This window comes from Phodopus roborovskii, unplaced genomic scaffold (genome assembly GCF_943737965.1).
Source record: "Phodopus roborovskii unplaced genomic scaffold, PHOROB, whole genome shotgun sequence".
Taxonomy (NCBI): domain Eukaryota; kingdom Metazoa; phylum Chordata; class Mammalia; order Rodentia; family Cricetidae; genus Phodopus; species Phodopus roborovskii.
The window spans coordinates 587,628-612,001 of NW_026126583.1; the positions used below are offsets into that span (position 1 = coordinate 587,628).

The following is a 24,374-nucleotide window of genomic DNA, read 5'->3' on the forward strand; positions in this document are numbered from 1 at the left end:
CTTGTGCATCCTCATTCTAGAGTCAGCTGTCTCTGTAAGTTTCCCAGTCATGATTATCATGACCTTGAAAACCCTTTGTTAATGTAATTCCTCCTCCCTCTGAAAACCTGTACTCCCATATTTCAGCACAATGATTAGGATCTTCATGTGCTTAGATCAGTTACTTGATAGATCTTCCATGATGAATATTATGGGAATCATCAATCTGAATACAGGAGAAGCCCAGTTCAGGAATCCTTTCCACTATTGCTAAGAGTCTTAGTGGGGTGATCCTTGTGGATTCCTGGAAAATTTAATAGCCACAGTTTTCTCCATAACCACAAAATGATTCCCTCTATCAAGATATTTCATTTATTACTATCCCACTCCATCACTCCCCCCTAATTGTCCACCATGTTCTTTTTAGTTCTCCCTCCATCACCTACCTAGTAGACCACCCCCCCCCATATTTACCTAAGAGATTTCATCTATTTTAACCTTTTAGGTCTGTTCATGTGTTCTTTGTATGGTACTTCTTATTACCTAGCTTTCCTGGGGCTATGGACTGTATTCTAGTTATCCTTTGATTTAAATATAATAACCAATTATGAGTGAGTACCTACCTGCTTTGCCTTTTTGGATTTGCAGTTACCTTACCCTTCATAATTTTTTTCTAGTTCCATTCATTCATCTGTAAAATTCATGATGTCATTCTTGTTACATCTGTGTAATACTCCAGTGTGCAAATGTACCACATAGTTTTATACATTCTTCAGTGATTAAAGGACATCTAGGTTTTTTTTTTTTTTTTTTAACAAGTGCTGGTGGTTATGAATAATGCTGTTATGACCATAGTTGAGGAAGTGTCCTTGTGTTATGATTGATTACCCTTTGGGTATTGAGTAGATTGATTCCCAATTTTCTGAAAAAGTGCCATAGTGATATCTAAGGGGGTAGTAAAATTTTGCAATTTGATCAATAGTGTAGGAGACTTTCCCTTATTTCACATTCTCTCCAACATAAACTGTCATCAGTGTTTGACTTTAGCCATTCTGACAGGTACAAGATGGTATCTCAGAATTATTTAATTGCATAAGGATGTTGAACAATTCCTTAAATGTCTTTTGGCAATTTGATAGTCTTTTGTTGTTAATTCTCATTTTAGATATTTGCCACATTTTTAATTGAATTCATTTTTGTATCTGTAATCTTAAATTATATATTATGGTAGTCATTCCTATGTCAGATGTGGTGTTGGTGAATATCTCTTCATATTCTGTAGGCTGCCATGCTGTATTATTGACCATAACCTTTGCCTTAAAACAGCTTTTCAGTTTTAGTAAGTCCCGATTATTAGTTATTTCTCTCAGTGACTATGCTCCTGATGTTATACTTATGAACTGATTTCTTCTGCTGGTAAGTTCATGGCTGCTTCCCACTTTTTCTTTTACCAAGTTTATAGTATAAATTTATGTTGAGATTTCTTATTAACTTGGACTTGAGTTTTGCTCATGGCAAAAGACATGGATTTATTTTCATTCTTCTATATGTTGACATCAATTATGCCACCAACATTCATTGAAGATACTTTCTTTTTTCCATTTTATTATTTTGGTGTTCATAGGCATGTGGATTAATGTCATGGCCTCAAATTTGATTCCATAAATGCAGGTTTCCAAATTAAAGCAAATGCCAAGATATTTTTACTGTATCATTGTCTTAGGCCTTGAAGTCAAGGGTGGTGATACCTCCAGATTCTCCTTTGTTGAACAGGACTGTATGAACTATCTTGTGTTCTTCTTGTTCCTTATTAAGTTGACTATTGTTCTTTTGAGATATTTGAAGAAATGTTCAGTGATTTTGATGGGGATTGCACTGAATTTCTAGACTGCTTTTGGTAAAGTGACCATTTTTACTGTATTGAGCCTACATACCCAAGAGCATGTGATAACTTTTCATTTTCCGATATCTTTATTTTTTCATTATAATTAAGTTCTTGATTTTTTTTCTTATTTTTTTTACTTAAATTAGAAACAATCTTATTCCACATATCAATACCAGTTTCCCCTCCATCCCATTCTCTTCTGTCCCCCAAGAACCCCCCAATCCACTCCACCATCCAGTCCCAAGGGAGAGTAAGGCCTTCCATGGGGGATCATCAAAGTCTGTCATATCATTTGGAAGAGAGCCTACTCCCCCCACCAAGGTATCTAGGCTAGGAGTATATCCCTCCCAGGGGGAATCAGCTTCTAATGTCCATCCATACACTAGGGATAAATGCTGGTTCTATTGCCAGAAGTCTCATAGACTGCCCAGGCATCCCAACTGACACCCATATTTAGAAGGCCTAGTTCAATCTTATGCAGGTTTCCCAGCTGTCAGACGAGGGTTTGTGAGATCCCACTCTCTCGTCATTTGATTTTGTTGACTTTTCATGTATTTTCTTGACTCCTTTGCTCATAGCTCCTCCCTCTCTATAACTGGATTCCAGGACTTTGGCTTAGTGTTTAGCTGTAGATATCTGCTTTTCCTTCTGCTACTGGATGAAGGCTCTAGGATAACTTTGAAGGTACTACTAACTAATCCATTATAAGGGAAGAGAATTTAAGGTGGTATCTTTGTTATTGCTTAGAATCTTAGTTGGTATAAGCCTAGTAGGTCTCTGGACATTTATCTAGTGCCAGATTTTTTGTTAAGCCCATAAGCCTCTATTAAGGTATTTCTTTCATTGATCTCCTTCTCTTTTCCTCCCTCAACTCAACTCAGTCTTCCTAATCCCTCATACTATCTTCCTCCCTTCACTCCTCTCTCTCCTACCTACCTCTCCCATCCCTACATACTCCCCCTTCTTGGGGGTTCATCTATGTTTCTCCTAGGGCCCTCTTTTATTCCTAACTTCTCTGGGGTTGTGAACTCTAGGCTGGTTACCCTTCTCTCTGTGTCAAATATCCACTTATGAGTGAGTAAATACCATGTTTTTCATTCTGAGTCTGAGTTACTTCACTCAGGATGGTTTCAATTTCCCTACAAATTTGAAGATGTCATTGTTTTTTTACACCTGAGTAGTACTCCATTGTGTAAATGTACCACATTATTTTCTTCATCTATTTTTTGGTTAAGGAACCTCTACATTGATTCCAGGTTCTGACTATTACAAATAATGCTGCTATGAACTTATTTGAACAGTTGTCCTGGTGGTATTAATGTGCATCCTTTGGACATATGCCTAAGAGTAGAATTGTTCTTTCTTGAGGTATACTGATTCCCCTTTTCCTGAGAAATCACCATATTGGTTTATAAAGTGGGAGTACAAGTTTGCATTCCCCCAGCATGGGAGTAGTGTTGCCCTTTCTCCACCTTTTCTCCAGCACAAACTGTCATTGGTGTTTTTGATTTTAGCCATTCAGACAGACAGATGTCTTCTCATTCTTATATCTTTAATATTCTTAGATTTGTTTTCTCATGGTGTTCCAGATTTCCTGCATATTTTGTATTCTGCTTTCTTTGTATTTAATGTTTTCTTTGATCATTTGATCATTTGCTCCATCATATCTTTAATGGCTGAAATGTCTCTTCCATCTCTTGCATTCTCTTGATTGTGCTCCTGATAGTTTACCCAGACTTTCCATTTCTAGAATTCCCTTGGTTTATGTTGTGTTGATCACCTCTATTTTAATGTTCACTTATTGAATGGTTTTCTGCCTTTGTTTGAGTGCTTTTTCTTGACTTTATTATCCGACTTTTAGGGATTTATTGATTTATTCTAATTTTTGTGTGCATTTTCCTTGATTTATTTCAGCAAAGTTTTTTCTTTCTTTTGATATTCTGTCACATTCAGAAAATATTTTTAAAGTCATTTTCTCCTGTTTTATTGTTGTTGGGATGTTCAAGTCTTGCTATTATGAACCCAATAGGTTTGTTTGTCCCATATTGCTCTTTAAGTTGATGAATGCATTTTTTTGCACTGCTGTGTACTCATCTCTTTCTCAAATTGGTACAAATGGAACTGTGCCTCTAGAAACCCAAGAATGGATATTGGAAATCTTTCTTTAATTGCAGCAGGGGGTGCCTGTGTCTCTAGGGATTGCTTAAGTTACTGGTGATAGTTGGGTACTGGGGGGATCATGAGTTCCATGGATTTGGATACAGAATGGAACCTGTAGGTTGCAGAGTACAATGGGTGTATGGTTGAGATTGATGAGGAGTCCTCTGTGCATGAACCTTAACTTCTGATGCTGGAGCTTTTTCACCAATCAGTGTAGGTGGTACCAGTTTCTCAGGGGCAACTGATGCCACATATGAAGGTAGACTGGATGGTGGCGGGAGGGGTGGTATTGATGAGTTCTTTGGGATTGTTGCTCAGATTGGGACTTGTATGTCACAGAGTCCAAATGGAAGCATGGTGGGGTGGTTGACCTGCATTCCCACAGGAGTCTTATCTGCTGAGTTACTGATGGGGTTGAAATTAGAGGGGCATTATTTCTTATTTTCATTCTCTTTCATGAAATTTCCAAACATTGTATATTCACTCATATATATATACTTGACATATTTACATTGTATAAACTCCTGACAAAGAGGGACTTAACAACATTTCATTAACTAGATTTAAAACAAACCTGTAAGAAGTGCTTTACAGGAAGATCAACTCAACAGATGTCCCTTCTTAATTGTATTATTAAACTCTCCACACATTGCATTTAGATTTGAGGAATTCAACTTATTTAATTTGAGGGATTGAAAGAGAATGATCTCCAATAGCACATATATTAGAAAGGTTGGTTTCCAGTTTGCAAAGATTAAGAGGTGTTGTTTAGCATGAATAATTAAAATCCAGAGATAGATATTGAGGTTTAAGCTGAAGATCAGAAAAACAAAGCAGCCAAGCTAACAGAAGGCTCTTACTTCCATCAAAGCTGGGTTAATCCTTTTTGTAAACATGGCTGGAGAATAACTGTCCTGTCTAAGACTCTGCTCCTGTCTTAAAGAATGAGATCTCTAGTGCTGGGATTAAAGTTGTGTGTGACAAGTGACCAGCTTGTATGGCTAACTAGCATGGCTGCTATAATTAAAGTTGTACATCACAACTGCATTGCTTTTATTACTACAGCTAGCTTTGCATTCTTATCACAAGGCCAACTTCAATACATAATAAACAACATATCCTCAAAATTACATTGAGAACAGGGTCCAATTTAATTATAAAATATTTTACAAATTTATTAATAAATAAGCAATTATTAGAGAACTGTAAAATTTTATTTGTGCTCAAATTTATTAACAAATTAAGGTCATAAATATGATTTCACTCTATGAATAGTTTACAAAATAAAAAGTAGCTCTATATAATAGTTGAAATTATTATTTGCATCAAGTTAAACCAAGTAAAAGATGCTTTATCCTTTAAACATATATATCATGTATATTGCATTTTATTTATAGTTTGAGTATATTAATATATATAGAGTCTCATATATAATATTATTATATAATTAATTATAAAAATCCCTATCTTTTGACAGGAAGGTTAGCTCTAATATACACTCAAAAAAATGTTAATCATCCATTCTTATTCTGGTAATTATAGTACTCACCAGAAACTTAATATAACTATTTATAAAATCAAATTAGTGAAGGAATTTATTCCTAAAGAGCATTTTAAAGATTTGCTAAAATAAAATATATGTCACTGCCTAAACAATATGTGAGTTCATATTGTTTTCAAATTTTGTAAGTTGACAGAATGAATTTTTATCATAGAGTACAAAGATAATTATAAGAGGAAGTCCAATGTACCATGTAAGGGGAATTAAGGCAGAATTATACCCAGAGAACAAATAGAATACTGGAAACAGAGCTGTCAAAATTGGTTGTAATGTGGCTATAATAACTGCTTTCTAAATCCATGATTAGTTAATGTTTACATTTTAAATCTCATTACACATTACTGAAAACCCCATTAATTTCAAAGAGCTCAATAGACTCAAATAGCTAAATATAACAACTTAGATAACTAATTAACTCTAAACAGAAATACTTTGTTTTGCATTTATTTGCACACTGAAATGAATGATTCCTAATTTTGAATTTTAAGGAAAAGTAATGTGAACATATGAATATACACTTTTTAAAGTTTTGTTTTTGTTGTTGTTGTTGTTGTGTGAGTGTGTGAGTGTGTGTGTGTGTGTGTGTTTACGCTCAAGGTTGAATGCATTGTTTTAGTAGTACTTCAGGTATATTAAAGACTGATTATGTCACTGTGTTATTAGTTTTTATATATTGGAATAAACTATATCTTGTTGCACATATGAAGCAAATACAAATGCATCTATATTGTAACCAACTGACCTATTTTACTTGTTTATAGGATGAACAGTGTATTTTGGTTAGTTTTAGTTAAACAAATCACAACATGTATAGAAAATCAATTGTTTCACCTGAAGATTTTCTTTGTTAAAGGGTGTCATTTTTTTAAACAAAGTTGTGTTTGCCATACAATTTATGTTCATGCTCTCAAATGCTTTGTCTGTGAACTATACTCCCAAAAGGTGATACCTTAGCTGGCCTCAATTCATGTTTCTTTTGCCTCTACCTCATTCAGCAAGTCCTACAAGCATGAACAATCAGACCCAATCTTCCTCACTTCGTTTTAAAGAATCGACTGTGGCGTTTTACAACTCTATTAAAGATAGAGTCTTTTAAGGCCATTTCGAAAGATGTTTTTCCTATATTTTTTCCTTGAGCATGGTAGAGTAATGTTTATCATGTTTTTTGCAACAGTGACTTTAGCACAAGTTGGTTAAAAGTCGTAAACTCAGAAACAAATGTGCATGTCATCAAGGTAAGAATAAGCTTCCTGATTTGTGATAAATACTCCTCTACTTTGAAAAATAAAACAAAACTGTATGATCAATAACATACTGCAATACCATTTATGCTAATCTAACAACAGAAAGTTTTCATAGTGAGGATATAACACATTATAGAGATTATCGATGTGGGACCATCCTGAATTGCCACCTGACTGAATTCTGACCCCCACCGCCAGCCCTCTGCAGGAGCTTTCAGCCCAGGCCAGAGATCTTCTTATCCATGCAGGACCATCCTGAGTCCCTGCTTGCTGGGTCTTTGATCCCCATTGCCAGACCTTTGCTGAAGAGCCCCTGCCTAAGGAGAGACCTCCTAGAGGGCTTGGACCACCCAATGCTATAGACATGGAAATTCCACCCAACTAAGCCTATGAGGGGAGCAGTATAGAGAGAAAGACACCCCGCTGGCACCCACTGGAAGAAGCAATGGAAAGACAGCAATACAAGAAAACACCTAACAATAGAAAGACAAGAATGACATCACAGAATCTAGGGACTCTTCACCAATTATACATGAACACCCCAAGCAGATGCAGCAGAAGAGAATGACTTAAAAAATATCTTCACAAAAATGATAGAGGCCTTCAAAGACAATGTAAAAAAAAAATCCCTTAAAGAAATGGAAGAAAACAACAAACAAAAAATTGGATGAAATAGACTAGTCTCTTAAAGAAAGTAAGGAAAGCTAAGAAAAAAAAAGACAAAAAAAATGATTAAACAGGTGAAGGAAACAGTTCAAGACTGGAAAACTGAAATACAGACAAAATGAAAACAGAAAGAAAATGATAGGGAATTACATACACAGGTATTACTAACAAAATACAAGAGATGGAAGAGAGAATCTCAGGCACTGAAAATAAACTAGAGGATATAGATTCTTTGACCAAAATAAATCTAAAATCCAACAAATTATTAACATAAAACATGCAGGATAGGTGTGATATCATGAAAAACAACAAACCTAAGAATAATAGATGTAGAAGAAGGTAATGAAACCCAGCTGAATGGTACAGAAAACATATTCCACAAAATCATTGAAGAAAACTTTCCCAATCTGAAGAAGGACATGCTGATGAAAGTACAAGAAGCCTACTGAACACTAAATAGACTGAACTAAAGAAAAAGGACTCCTTGACATATAATAATCAAAACACCTAACATGCAGAATAAAGAAAGAATATTAAGAGCAGTGAAGGAAAAAGGCTAGGTAACATATAAAGGCAGACCTGTCAAAATCACACATGATTTCTTCATTGAAACTTTCAAGGCCAGAAGGTCCTGGATAGATGTTCTATAATTACTAACAATCCACAGATGCCAGCCCAAGCTACTATACCCAGCAAAACTCTCAATCACTGTAGACAGAGAAAACAATGTATTCAATGACAAAGCCAGATTTTCACAACATGTGAAATCCAGCCCCACAGAAAGATCTGGAAGGAAAACTCCAACCTAAAAAAGATAAATAAGCTTGTAAAAACATACGCAATAGATAAATTTACTTCACCAGAACCCAAGGGAAAAGCAGGGCAAATATATTCACAATACTACCGCCAACAACAAATCTAAAACAAATAAGCATTAACAATGGTCCTTCCTTTCCCTCAACATGAATGGTCTTAACTCACCTATAAAAAGACACAGGCTAACTGAATGGATACAAAGACAGAATCCACACTTCGGCTGAATATAAGAAACACATCTAAGCTTCAAAGACAGACATTACCTCAGAATAAAGATTGGGAAAAGATCTTCCAATCAAATGGACCCAAGAAGCAAGCAGCTATGTCTATCGAAAAATCTAACAAGTTAGATTTCAAACCAAAGTCCATCAAAAGAGATGTAGATGTTCATTTCCAATTCATCACAGGAGAAATCCATCAGCACAAATCTCAATTCTGAACATCTATTCCCCAAATACAAAGTACCCACATTCATAAAAGAAATACTACTAAAAGTCAAAGCACACATAAAACCTTACAGACTCATAGTGGGAGATTTCAACACCCCATTCTCACCACTAGACAGAACCACCAGTCAAAACTTAATAAAGAAAACATCTAACAGAAGTTATTTCTCAATAGGGTTTAACAGACACCTATAGAACATTCCATCAAAACAAAAAAGAATATGCATCTCTACTCTATAAGGAACCATCCCTAAAATCAACCACATACTCATACTAGGTGACATATCAAACCTCAACAGAAACAAACAAACAAAAAAAAAATTGGATTAGCCCCCTGTATCTTAACAGACCATCATGATTTAAAATTAGAGTTGAACAACACAAATCACAGAAACCGTACAAAGTTATGGAAACTGAACGAAGTGAAATTGCACCATACTTGGGTCAAAGAAGAAATAAAGAAAAAAATTATGGACTTCCTAAAATTCAATGAGAATAAGGACGCAACATACCTGAACTTATGAGACACCTTGAAACCAGTACTACAAGGGAAGTTCATTGCAGTCTGTGCCCATATGAAGAAAACAGAGGATAGTCACCTTATAAAATTAACAGCACACCTGAAAGCCTTAGAACCAAAAGAAGCAAACTTATGCCAGAGGAATAGATGCCAGGAAATAATCAATTTGAGGGCTGAAATCAATAAAGTACAAACCAAGAAAACAATACAAATAATCAGTTGCAACAAAGAGTTGTTTTTTCAAGATAATCAACAAGATAGAGAAACGTTTATCTGAACTAACCTAAAAGCAGAGAGAAAACAGGCAAATAAACAAAATCAGAAGCAAAAAGGCTGGTGTAACAAACAACATTGAAGAAATCCATAAAATTTTCAGGTCATATTTAGAAAACCTATACTCCACAAAATTTGAAAATTCAAAGGAAATTGATAAATTACTGGAAAAGTATCACTTACCAAAATTAAATCAAGATTAGATAAACAAATTAAATACACATATACCCCCTAATGACATAGAAGCAGTCATCAAAAGATTCCCAACCAAAAAAAAAAAAAAAAAAAACAGGGCCAGATGGCTTCTCTTTTTACATTATCATCTTGGTACCCAAGCCACACAAAGACACAACTAAGAAAGAAAACTACAGGCCAATATGCCCCATGAACATTGAGGCAAAAATATTTAATAAAATATTGGCAAACTGAATCTAAGAACACATCAGAGAAATCATCCACCATGACCAAGTAGGCTTCTTCCCTGGGTTACAGGGATGGTTCAGCATATGAAAATCTATCAATACGATCTGCCATATAAACAAACTGAAAAAGAAAACCACATATCATCTCAGTAGATGCCTTTGAGAAAATTCAACACCATTCCATGATAAAAGACTTGGAGAGATCAGGGATAACAGGAACATATCTAAACATAATAAAAGCAATATACAGTCAACCAACAACCAACATCAAACTGAATGGAGAGAAGCTTAAGGTGATTCCTCTAAAATCGTGAACAAGACAAGGCTGCCATCTCTTTCCTATATCTTCAATATTGTACTTTAATTTCTAGCAAATGCAATAAGACAACTAAAGGATGTCAAGGGAATACACATTGTAAAGAAAAAAAGTCAAACTGTTACTAATTGCAGATGATGTGATAGTTTATGTAAAAGAACCAAAAAACTCTACCAGGGAACTCCTACAGCTGATAAACACCTTCAGCAAACAAGCCGGATACAAGATAAACTCAAAAAAATCAATAGCCCTAATATATACAGATGATAACGGAGCTAAGAAAGAAATCAGAGAAACATCATCCTTTACAGTAGCAACAAACAATATAAAGTATCTTTGGGTAATGCTTGCCAAACAAGTGAAGGACCTATAGAGCAAGAACTTTGTGTCTTTAAACAAAGAAATTAAAGAAGATACCAGAAAATGAAAAGATATCCTATGCTCTTGGATAGGTAAGATAAACATAGTAAAAATGGCAATATTGACAAAAGCAATCTACTGATTCAATGCAATCTCCATTAAAATTCCTGCACAATTTTTCACTGATCTCGCAAGGATAATATTCAACATTTTATGGAAAAAAAAAAAAAGACCCAGGATAGCCAAAACCACCCTGAAAAATAAAGGAAATTCAGGAGGCATCACAATCCCTGACATTAAGCACTACTACACAGATATATTCCTGAAAACAGCCTGGTGTTGGCATAAAAATATACGCATTGAGCAATGGAATCAATTTGAAAATCCTGATTCCACACATCTATGAACACCTGATTTTTGTCAAAACAGCTAAAAGTATACAATGGGAGAAGGATAGCATCTTCAACAAATTGTGCTGGCACAACTGGATGATGGTGTGTAGAATACTGCATATGTCTACCGCCATGCACAAAACTCAAGTCCAAAAAGATCAAAGTCCTAAACACTGTACCTCTTAGAAGAAAAAGAGGGAGGTGTCCTTGGAAAAACTGGCAGAGGAGACTACTTCCTGAACATAACTCCAGTAGCACAGACACTGAGATCTACAATTAATAAATGGGACCTCTTCAAACTGAGATGCTTAATTAAGGCAGAGGACACAGTTGAAAAGACCAAACAGCAGCCCAAAGACTGGAAAAGATCTTCACCAATCCTACATGTGACATAGGGCTGAGCTCCATAATATCCAAAAACTGATAAAGTAGTCAACAAAACATGAAATAACACTGTTAAAAATTGGATAAAGAACGGAATAGAGAATTCTCAATAGAGGAAATCAAAAATGCAATACACTTAAGGAAGTGCTCAACAACCTTAGCTATCATAGAAATGCAAATCAAAACAACTCTGAGATACCATCGTAGTCCTGTCAGAATGGCTAAAATTAGAAACATCAGTGACAACTTATGGTGTAGATGATGTGGAGAAAGGGCTAGACTCCTCCACTGTTGGTAGGTGTGCAAACTTGTACAGCTATTTTGGAGATTAGTATGGCTGTTCTTCAGGAAAATGGAAATCAGTCTACCACAGGACCTGGCCATCCTCCTCTTAGAAATATACTCAAATGATCCACATCCATGCAACAAAGACATATGTTCAAGTTTGCTTGAGGCAGCATTGTTTGTAATAGCAATATGGAAGCAACCGAGATGCCTCTCAACTAAAGAATGGATAAAGAAGATGTGGCACATTTACACAATGGAATACTATTCTGGAGGAGAAAACAATGAAATCTTGAAACTTGCAGGCAAAATGATGGAACTTGAAGAAACCATTCTGAATAAGGTAGCTCAGACAAAAAAAGAGGAACATGGTATGTATTAACCCATATGTGGATTTTAGCTATAGAGTAAAGGATCACCAGCCTATATAATTCACACAGCCAGAGATACTAGGGTACAAGGAGGATTCTAAGAGATTCATATAATGTCCCTCACAGAAGAGGCAAGGGACAAGTTCTGTAGAGCACGCAAGGAATGGGGGGGGGGGTGGAACAGTGAGTGGAGAGGGAATGAGGAGAAAGAGAAAGGGAAAAGAGGAAAGAACGTGTGACTAGGAAATTCAGCCAGGGTAGGAATAGAAAAGAGAAGAGTCAGAGAGAGAGAGGGAGAGAGAGAGAGAGAGAGAGAGAGAGAGAGAGAGAGAGAGAGAGAGAGAGAGAGAGAATAAAAGAAGGAGCCATTATAGGTTTAAAGAAAAAACTGAATCTAGAGAAAAGTTCATAAACCTACAAGACTGACCCCAACTAACAAAATGCCCTTCACTGATAATGAGAAGGATGACTAACTTATCCACCATCTTAAAGCCCTCATCTAGTAGCTGATGGAAACTGAAGCAGACACCCACAACTAAACACTGAGCCAATCTGGAATCCAGATTCAAAGAGGGAGAAAATTAGGCTACAGAAACACATCTGACCTGAACAATGTGGAGCTAATGGACCCCCAGCCTAATAGCTGGGAATCCAGCCTGGTAGTGACTCAGACCTCCTGATCATGGGTCTCATTTAGAAGGTCTGGGCATTCTAAAGGACCATGGACAGTAGAATGAGGATGTATCCCTGGTGCACAAAATGATTTGGGGAGCATACTCCCCATGGCGGGACATTCCCTTAAGCTTAGGCAGGAGATAAGGCCTAGTCCCTACTCCAAATGACTTGACAGATTTTGATGACCCCTCCTGGGAGGGATCACTTTAGATATAATTGGGGGTGGGCAGGAGGGGAGGGTGGTCAGGGGCATGGGAGGGTGGGAGAGAGGAAAAGAAGAAGGGAAGGGGAGAGAAATTGGATCAATATGTAAAATAAAAATAATAAAAAAGAAAAATAATGTAGAGATGCATAAAAGCTATTTAAAAGCCTAGGTAAGTGGAGAATAGATATAAATACTTAAAGTTATATATTTAAATGTAGCAAAGTGTCTGAGATTAGAAAATTTTCAAGTAGCAAATTTGGATTATGAATACTACAATCTTAAATTTCTACTCTTTTTAATGTGTTCAAAATCATAAACTATTCTAAAATAAAATTATTGGCTTGCTAACAAGTGAAAACCTCATCTATTACCATAAACATAGGTTGAATAAAATGTTTTCTATCATTATATTTAATAATTAAATTTTTAACAAAAATTTTTTTAAGAAAGTATAAATCAATAGGGTTGCATAATGCATAGACTGTGACACATCTACGCTCATGTGAAAAATTAACTGGTCTTTGAAGTATAACATCATTTTGGATCTCATATCTTACTCTCAAGTAAAGTTTTATTTGAAACACTATTAAGAGCATTTTATGATGTCTTGATGAAAATGGAAAACAGTGGTTATTATATTGAATTTAATTTCCAGAATTAACAATAATCTCACTGTGTTATCATGAGTGGTTTTCTATTTTTTAATATAATGAACAAGTTTATGTCTTGTCATAAAATAATTAATTGAGAACTGATTTGATTCTATGAGCTTTTCTTCACAGTGTTATGATTTGAGATACAGAGTGACACTTTTATAATTGGAAAGAATTTTCCTGTCTTCTTTTTAGGTCAAAGATAAACATACATTGCCTTAAGCTTTAAATTCATCATTGCTAAAAATAACACCATAAATAATTATGTCAGCAAAAAAGCTAATAACTATAAAATGTCCATAAAATTTAAGTCAATATCATCATGACTGCATCTTAAAATCATAGTAACTGGCTATCAGATGAAGAATGAGACCAATGATTAAGTAAGGGACAAATATAGGAATGGCACAATAGTTCAAATTATGTTTCTAAAGCAATTTTCTTTAAGAAATGTAAATGAGATAATACCATTGATCAATTTGAAATTTAAATTAAAAACAATCAACCTTCTTTATATATTTCCAGATAATTCAAACCATCAGTGCAATAGACAGAGATGAGTCAATAGAAGATCACCAGTTTTACTTTAATCACTCTGTTGAAAACACAAACAACTCAAGTTTCATACTAAGAGACAATAAAGGTAATTCATCATGTATAAGTGTGTTTGGTGGAATCAAATATCTTTTATACCAGTGGATATGGTGAACTGATTATTTATTATTGGTACAATACTGAAAAATATATCAAATGAGCAATGATCAAAATTGAAAACAACTCAAAATCAATTTTAAAGATACTGACTCTGTTATTCCTCACATTTGTTCAAACTAGAAACACATTCAGAAATCATGAGTCAAGGAACTAGAGATGTAATTGCTTTGCTAGTATATGTAAGACTAAGAGCATGATTTATTGCACTGTGATATACATATAAATTAGAAATCAATCCTTTATTAGAGATACTAGAAAACATTATAGTCTCACTTGTCTTTTGCCATATTGGAGTCTATCATTTATCAGTATAAAAACAAAGAGCTAATAATCTATATTTAAGTTAGACTGAGATGACCTTGACCTAATTATGAATACCTGCCAACACTAATTTATTTAAACATTAATTATTTTTCTTACTTCAAAACCCAAATCATTCATTAGTTGAAGAATAAATATTGTTAAGTTGGGATTTTGTTTGGAAAAAAATAGAATTTCTGCATGATTATATATACTGTTTATGATTTAGTAAAGCTTTCCTGAGTGTCCTGGGTGCAAAGCTAGCCATACTAGTTAGCTAGCCACACTAGTTAGGTTGGATGCTAGGCAGTGATTAATTACAGTAATCAGTATTAAGATCTAGACAAATACCTGTTAGTTCAATGCCACAGTTACTATAAAAAATTAATCCAGCCCTAAAAGAAACAGCTCACACAAAGATGATTTCAGCACTTGGGATTACACACCTTAATACCAGCACTAGGGAGCTGGAGAAAGGAGTGACATAGTTGGGAAGAGAAAGGAATAAAGTACAGGAACTGACAGCTTTTTGTGAGGATTCATGGAGAAATGATTGCCATTTGAGCTGGAAGAAAGATCTACTGGTTTGTCTGCTTTGTTTCTCTGATATCAACTTGAAACTTGAACCCCAATATATGTCTCTAGGTCTTTTATTTTTTTGTGATACATTTCTGTTACTTCTGTTTAAAGATGATAACTAATAAAAATGTTTAATTTAGCTTTTTCAGTAAACCTAGAGTTTTTTGCCCATTATATCTATATTTATATATGTAAAATGTGCTTTTTACCTAAAAATTTATGAATTAGACACAGTCTTATAGTGAAATGAATGTATTGTCTTGAACCTCTCAATCCAGTTTTATGGATACAAATATTATTTAGGGTAATGGAATGGTGCCCTGGTTTGTTCATGTTGCTGTAATATGATACTGGCTAAAATCATCTCGGAAATGACACTGTTTAAGTGCCTTCCAATCCCATTTGGTGGAATCCAGACAAGGAGCTTGAAGCAGAAATCATAATGGTTTACTGGCTTTTTGTTTCTCTCACTTGCTCGGTTCTCTTTCTTAGAAAGTGTAGTTCCATTTGTCTAAGGCTGGCATTGAAAGCTTGGGCCCTCCTACATCTACTTGCAATTAAGAAAATACCTCACAGATAGCCCAACAGGTCAAGCTAATTGAGGCATTCCTTGACTGAGGTTTCATTTTCTCCATTGTATGAACTAGTAAACCAAGATTGGCTATCACAGAGGGCTACTTAATGATAAAAAAATATAGAAAACAGAACCAAAAGCCTAGAAAGGTAAAACTCAAAAAAATTTGATGGAAGAAAATTGTGAAAATGGCCATCTAAATATTTAGGATTTTGAGAAAATTTTCACATAGATGAAGTAATGAATGTTAATTTATGCTTTGAGGTATCTTTGAAATATTCACTAATTTTTGCAGTATTTGTTTTCTTGATGAAGGAACTGAGATGACAAGTAATAAATGTATGCCTGGAATTTATATGAAATACAACTTGGTAATGTCACAGTTAAATGAATATTATAATAGGATTTCTCTTCAACATTGAATTATGCCTTTTTCTAATTAGAACGTGTACTATTTAAGAGTATGTGGGTTTGAGTTTAAGTTACTGAATATCTTACACATATCCAGTATAGTGAAATTAATTTGGGCACAATTAATGAAAATAAAGTTTAGCTCATCATAGATCATTACAGAGCCCCTACTAGTACTGATGCGTGAGTACAGAAACCTTTTCTTTTCACTATATAGTTTCTATATTTCTCAGGATATACTGGGACTGATTCAAACATTTCTTCTAATTATATAATTCACTTTCTGACTGGATATTTTAATATATTTTTAAACTTTTCAGATATGATTATATTGAAATGTCTTTGCCCTTAGTATGAATTTTGTTCATATTTTGTTTACATTGTAGAAAAACTATGAACATGCCTTTCCTTTTTAGATAACACAGCTGTAATTTTGACCAATAGAACTGGTTTTAGCCTTAAAGAGGAACCTGTCTTCTCCATGATCATCTTTATTGCTGACAATGGAATCCCATCTCTTACAAGCACAAATACCCTTACTATACAAGTCTGTGACTGTGGAGAAAGTGGAAGCACAGAGACTTGCACTAGCAAGGGACTTCTTTTTATCATGGGATTCAAAACAGAACTAATAATTGCCATCCTGCTATGCATTACGGTAATATTTGGTGAGTCATTTTGAATGGTACAATTTTTATTTGCAAAAGGAAAACTAGAAATATTGTCTATACATCTTTATTATTTTCTCTAAATATTTTGAAGTTTAAAACCAAATAGACCTGGTTTTCAATTCTTTGTATTTGTTGTATTATTTGATACTTCTCACAACATACAAAAATGTGTGGCAATATATGCTTTATGGTAATATATGATTTGTTAAAGATTGTCTGACTATTTAGAAAGCACATTTATTTAGAAGCCAAGCAGCTAGGCGCATACCATTAATCCCAGCAAACAGGAACTAGTTCGTGGTAATATATACCTTAAGTCCTAGGATTCAGGATTAAGAAGTATACTGATCTCTGTGAGTCCAAAGCCACCCAGATCTATACAAGATTGATCCAGTCCTAAAGAGAAACAGCTCACATAAATATTATCTCAGCACCTTGGATCACATGCCCCTAATACCAGCATTAGGTGAGCTACATAAAACAGGAGCAAGATTACAGCACTCAGCATTCATTCTCTAGCCACATTGAGAAGAGAAAAGCCCCTTCCCATTTAGAGGCAAAAGCTCTCTAGTAGCTTGGCTGATTTGATCCCTCAATTTCAGGTTGAACCCCAATGTCAATCTGTGGGTTTTTTCTTTAATGTGCAACAATTGTAAATCTACTTTAAAGAATGAATTCACACACACATGCATGCACACACAAACACACACACAAATGCTTTGATGCTACCAGGCCAGGTCCAAGCCTGAACCACAGACAGAACTCCTGTCTAAATCTTTCCTACCTGTGTCTATCCCAACCAAACCAGGTTGCCTTCTGATTCCTCCTATCTTTGAGCAAGCGTAAGAATTCAGCTGTCATCAAATTCAGGAAACTTCCAAGCTTTTTTATACAGTCCCTCTCCTCTGGCTGACACTGTCTGCTAAAGTCCAGAAGCTAGTTCTCTGATTCAGACATGTTACACCTCACAGTTCACATACATTATTATTGACAGATTTGGTAAGTTTGTTGGGAATTCTTAAAAGGAGGAATTAGTTTTAAAGAGAGTGGTTTTTCCACACTAAAATAAATGGAGTACACTATTAACATAGAGAAAATTGGGTTTGTGTATGATGGAATAATGGGTGGTTTACGAATCAACAGGAATTGTCATACTATTAATTATTATTTTGATAATCATTGTTGTGGTTTTGATAATTCTTGCTTTATCCCTAACATATTGGGTCATATGAGTGCTAAAATGCAGGCCTTAAGAAAGCTTATTGAAACAGATTAGGGAGATATTTAATCCCATACTGAAACATTACCTGGAGAATCAAACTCAGCACTGCATTTTGACGTTAAAAATAAACACTCTGATGTCTTAAGAAAACCACCTATAATATATCCTTAGAGAAAGCGTCTAGTAAAGGAGATTTTAGAAGAGCCACTTGGAAACCTCTAACAATATTAGACTTATGGAAATTCAAGGAGGCTCTTGTCTCATATGGCATTCATTCAGCATTTGTGAAGCAGATGATAAACATGTAGTCTGTGTATAATATAGTTGTTCCTGTAGGCTGAATAAATTTTATTAAACATCTTGTAGATCCTGGATTATAATTAGAAAGAACTTCCTGGTTCAGAGAAGAGGCTAAGAATATTGAATAATCAGGTAATGGTAGAAGTATAGATATTTTCTAAAATCAAATGCCTGGAGAAGGAGATCATGCTACTTTAGAAAGGCAATGTAAACATGATCATCTCATACTTTTAATCCATGCAACAGTTTTGAATGCTTGGACAGAATTGGAGGAAGAGGATAGCAAATTGAATCATTTTCAAAAGTATTGAAGTTGGACTAAGGGCATGTGATCTGTTAGTCTTTTAGAACAATTTATTCTCATGTATTTTTGGATGGCCTTGATTTCAGAGAGATCTGCCTGTTCTGGTTCCAATGAATAAAAGTATGTACCACCACTTCCTAGGTTCTGGATGCTAGTATTAAAGGTGTGCACCTAGGTTCTGTGGCATGTGGCTGACTTTGCTTTATGAATCCTTAGGCAAGCCTTAAGAAATCATAAATAGCACATCACCACAAAGATGGAATGTAAGCTAGGTTGGGATCACACATGCCTTTTTCTCTATCACTTGGGAAACAGGCATATTTTAGTGAGTTTGAGGCCAAAGTGATCTACAAAGTGAGTTTTAGTACACTCAGGACTGTTAACAAAAATAAACTCTGTCATGAAAGACAAAACAAAACATAAAGAAGAAAGAAACCCAACAACAATTTTAGCAGGACTATGATAACCCTATTAAGCTGAACAATAGCAACTAAAGTCCAGCTTTGGAATACAAACTACTCAGAACAATTTAAAGCTGGCCAGCAGAGATGATCCATTCTCAGAGAAACTGTTCTGATTAATTTTGAGCTGGTCAGCTGAGATGATCCACCCTCATATACTCCTCAAAAATTTTTTAAGGTGGTCATCAGAGATGATCCAGTCTTATAGACTTTTCTTAGAATCATTTCAAGGAGGCTGCATGAGATGATTCAGCTTCACAGCCTACCTTAGGCTAGGAATGGATACAAGCCCTGTACTTTCCCATTATGCAGACTTGAAAAAAAAAATATGCAGCTTGACAGTTAACCTGAAGTTTTCTTTTCAGCATTCTGTTAAGATTTTATCACCCTCAAACAGCAGGAAGTAACTTTAAGAACACAATGCCCACATTCCCAAGTGGTGGGGTGGGTCACTATCAGGTTATAGATATTGTTTAGGAAGACTGGTTAAAAAGTGGTAGTTATGGTCAGGAAGGAGTAGGGAATTTAATTCAAGGTTCTTGTTTTGAGAAAAAAAAATAATTCAGGTATGACAGGAATAAAGGGCAGATTACTGAATCTACTTTTGAAAAAAAGGAAGGATATAGACATGACAAGATAAAAGGTAGATTATTCAGTCTGCTGCTAAAATACAACCAGTTTAAAGTATTTTACACTTGACTGGACTTTTCTATATTGTATACAAATATTGAATATTGACACAAATTTGAAATTGCTTGGTTAAAAGATACTGTACGTATGTTTCTAATTTTGTTCAAGGTATTGTACCTATACAGGTCATTTATCAATGTAATGCAAATTTCTAGAGTAACACAACTAATGTTCTCCATCCAGCACCAGGGAGGTACAAAAGGTAGAAACAAAAAGTTTCATATGAAATTTATTGACCAGACAGGAAGAGTATGTCTCTCTTACTATTTGTGGATGCAGAACAGTCATTTCAGTTTAGTATTGGTAAAAGCTACTGGATTACTTTGTATATTCTTCTGATCTTGAGGTTGAACCACAGTATCTGTCTATGGGTTTTTAGTATGTGTGCTATATTTCTCCTCATGTATCAGAGAAATGAAATGCAAACAGGTGAGAATGAAAACTCATATCAAATTTGACTTTGTCAAACTTAACCAAACTTACACTCTAGTGAGCGTGATGCCTGGTGGTTTATTGCCAGCAAACTTAAATACAGTGTGGTGGTTTGAAAGAAAACTTTCCTGTTATTATTCAAGGAATCATGATTGCATTGAATCTCAATTCATAATACATGTCATTTCTTCCTAGAAGGTGGGTTCTTTAAATAGGCTTCCTATACTAGTTTAAGGGTCAGGAAATATCTGGCCTGATATTAGTAATACAGATAGCAAATAATTTATTTGGTTTTTTAGATGCCTTTGTCCCTGAGTGTAGAAGCCTGGGATAGGCTATAGGGTTTCAAGGAGTTATTTAGATTATTACCCACCTGTGGTCATAAGGAGTTAAGTTGGTTTGAACCAACAGGCTGTTGGTTATCAGGCTGTTAATCAGCTCCAATTCCCAGCTTTATGGATGAAAGTACAGGTTTTACATCCAGCTCTTTGAGAGGATAATCCATTATGCTTAAAATTCTTCATTTTTCAAGATATGTGTGCACAAGTAACTTTGTGTTGTGATCTGACCAAATAATATCCTACTATAAATGCACATGGACACAGAAGAATAATTTGATTCCATAGACTTATCTATAGTGACAATAGCTGGAGTGTACATAAAAGTTTAGATGTTTTCAGTTATATTGATGCTTCAGCACTAAAGAACAATTGTTGCTCTTGCAGAGTTCCAGTTTCATGTACACTCCCTAACCCTACAGCTACTTGTAATTCTTGCCCCCATAGAGATATGATTCAATCTTCTATACTTTTCAGGCATCTGTACAGAGACTTACAAAGATTCAGGCACAGCGCTCACACACATAAAATATAAATAAGTCTTTAATAAAAATTCACTTATCAACACAGCCATTTCTTGAATAACTAAACACACTAGTGTTTCTTTTTGAATTTCTATAAGATTTTTAGAATGCTTCGTACTTTACTATTTTGAACTTCCTGGTCAAATTCAGCAGCAAAATAAATAAATAAATAAATAAACAAACAAACAAATAAAAATAAAAGAAGTGATGCCCTTGCCTTTTCTTGTTTTCCATGGTAGACTTATAATTCCAATCTCTTTTCTTGTTATTTAGCCTGAATATTTATTTCTCTTTAGTATGTTTCTCAGTAGGTTGTGTGTTCTCAGCATTCATTCATTTATTCCTGCATTGCACAACTCATCAATATATTTTTTCATAGTGATTTTTAAAATTCCATGTTTTGTTTCATCACTCCTATATTTCTCTTTCATTTGGCTCCTTTCTCCATTTGTTATAAGAAATATTATTCACTGCATATATCTTAGTTTTTATTTTAATAATATATAACCTCATATTTATTTCAGACTGTAATGCTGGGGAGGTACATAAGATCAAAAGATATGAAAAGACTGATATTGTTGATACAAACTCAAAAATATGTTATATGTAGTTATTGTTTTTAAAGTCAAGATGTTTCCTGAAATTTTTACATTTCTACATGTTTTTAAAATTATTTACATTATACCTATTAATCAGTAATGTTTTGGATATCAGTTAAATTTAATTTTCTGAAACTCCTATTTTTTTCATAGAATCAAATTGAGAATGGCCTTTGAATTATTTTGCATACTGATATCTTTGTTCTTACTGTAGATAGGATGTGATGCTCTTATACTTTCTGTTTCACACTGATCATATATCACTAATGATGGCATTGATTTCCAGCCAATGACAAGTTGCATAAGATGTGGCAGGGAAATGTGTCCCTTAACCATATTACCTATTTCTCCCAACACTAGATCATAGGGAGGGCTAATATGATGTCCATAGGATATAGCTCTTACGGTTGATACTCAATGAAAAGGAATCTCCTATCTCTTAGACCTTTTTGAGAATACACATTCTATATTTAAGTTTATACAGCCAAATTTATTCACATATACTGGAGTCTTTATTTTTTATATACTTTGAAAGGCATATTTCCTCAATCAGAAGATAATTCTGCTAGGTTGATATTTGGAACATTAATTGCTACTTCTGTTGTAAAAGGCATAATATCTCAGCATATCATTAACAATAATATATGGTTTAAAATGAATAAAATCTACCACATAATGTTTACATTTTAAAACAAGGTCTGATATATAAATAAGTAAATAAAGCATGTACAAATATGTGTACATTTTATAGTCTATACATACTAGGAATAAAATATACATAGTAGTCTATAAATAATAACTTTAAAAATAATTGTTCTATGATTTTTCCTCAAAGAATGTCAAATAGTTCCTTTTCTCAACTTCCATTAGCATGGATCATTGGTCACTAAGTACATTCAGTTTGGAAAATATTCTGTTATTGTACTTTTCTTGTATACTATTGGAACATTAGTTATATAACAAATTGAGTTTTAAAATGAATAAGAGACAATACAGCGTATGAATAAGAGACAAAACAGTGTACTCTATTTACTCCACACATTCCTATAAAACATCAACCAAAATCCAGAATTTTGGTTATGCTTCAGATATCATTTTTATGCCTTATTTGTTTCCTGAGAGTCATCGAGTTTAGGAAAAACTTTTTTTTTTTTTTTGGATAATTTTTAAATTTAAATTTGAAACAAATTTGCGAGCTTGTTTTACATGTCATTCCCAGTTCCCATTCCCATACACTCTTGTCCTATCCTGTTCCCCTCACTAATCCCCATCTCAACACCTTTCTGTTCCCCAGGGAAAATGAGTCCTTAAGTGAGGAATTTTCAAAATCTGTCATTACTGGAGTTACTGAATCTTGAGGTAGACTGATTCCCATTTTCCTGAGGAATGGCTGTACTGATTTCCAAAGTGGCTGTATGCGTTTGCACTACCACAAACAGTGGAGGAGTGTTCCCTTTCCTCCACATCTTCTCCAGCATAAACTGTCCTTGGTGTTTTTGATTTTAGCCATTCTGACAGGAGTAAGAAAGTTATCTCAGAGTTGTTTTGATTTGCATTTTCCTGATGTTGAACTCTTTCTTATGTGTTTTTGGGCCATTTTAGATTCATCTATTGAGAATTCTCTATTTCTGTACTCTATTTTTAAATTAAATTATTTGTTGTTTGGGTAACTAGCTTCTTGAGTTCTTTGTATATTTTGTAAATCGGCCCTCTGTCAGATATTGGGTTCAATATCTTTTCCTATTCTGTAGTGTGCTATTTTGTCTTGTTGACTGTGTTCTTTGCCTTACAGGAGCTTTTAGGGCAATTTCTTGAGCTTGTGTCAAAGGCAAGTACTGCAAAATTTACACTATGTTTCATGAGTTAATTCATGTTTATAAGTCATTTTTTTTCCCACCAGGGTTTGTCTTTTTAATGCTGGCTATGAAACAACGAAGAAAGCAGACCCAATTTCCAGAGAAAAGTGAAGAATTTGGAGAGAATAAATTTTGCTATGATGATGAAGGTGGTAGGGAAGAAGACTCAGAGGCATATGATATTGTAGAATTAAGAAGCAGTGCAGTAATTCGAGAAAGGAAGTCTTGGAGGAGCAAGAGTGCAGAGATCAGGAGCTTTTATAGACAGTCCTTGCAGGTAGGCCCAGACACTGCCATATTCCGAAAATTCATCCTAGAGAAGCTGGAAGAAGCCAACACAGATCCATGTGCTCCCCCCTTCGACTCACTGCAAACCTTTGCCTTTGAAGGCACTGGGTCATCAGCTGGCTCTCTCAGCTCCTTAGGATCCAAAGCCACTGATCAGGAAGATAATTTTGATTACCTTAATGACTTGGGTCCTCGTTTTAAAAGATTAGCATGTATGTTTGGTTCTACAATGCAAACAAACAACTGAGGCTTCCCTATACTAGTAAGCAAAAGGTATTAAGCTGTATTTACAAGAAATGGCAGGATTTCTGTAGAAATCTCATCTTTGGCAATCTATCTGTTAGGAGTCCTTGTTTGTAGAATTATGATCATTTCAAGTACATATTCATGGTCATTTCAAGTTCAACAAGGAGCAGGGGAAGGACAAAATAAATCTTATTTCATGTACAACTGCAAGTCATTGCTACTGTTATCATTAAGACGATCCTCCAGAATTTT

General features: G+C 34.7%; 1 protein-coding gene across 1 annotated transcript in view; it reads left to right on the top strand.

Moving 5' to 3' along the window:
* Cdh19 (cadherin 19) overlaps positions 1-24,143 on the top strand; it is a 108,716-nt gene extending 84,573 nt beyond the window's left edge. The window contains exons 9-11 of the mRNA XM_051203911.1: positions 14,139-14,256; positions 16,608-16,859; positions 23,633-24,143. Of these exons, the coding sequence (XP_051059868.1) occupies positions 14,139-14,256; positions 16,608-16,859; positions 23,633-24,123 (861 nt within the window). The 3' untranslated portion in view covers positions 24,124-24,143. The remainder of the gene's footprint in view (positions 1-14,138; positions 14,257-16,607; positions 16,860-23,632) is intronic.
* Positions 24,144-24,374: the final 231 nt, after the last annotated feature.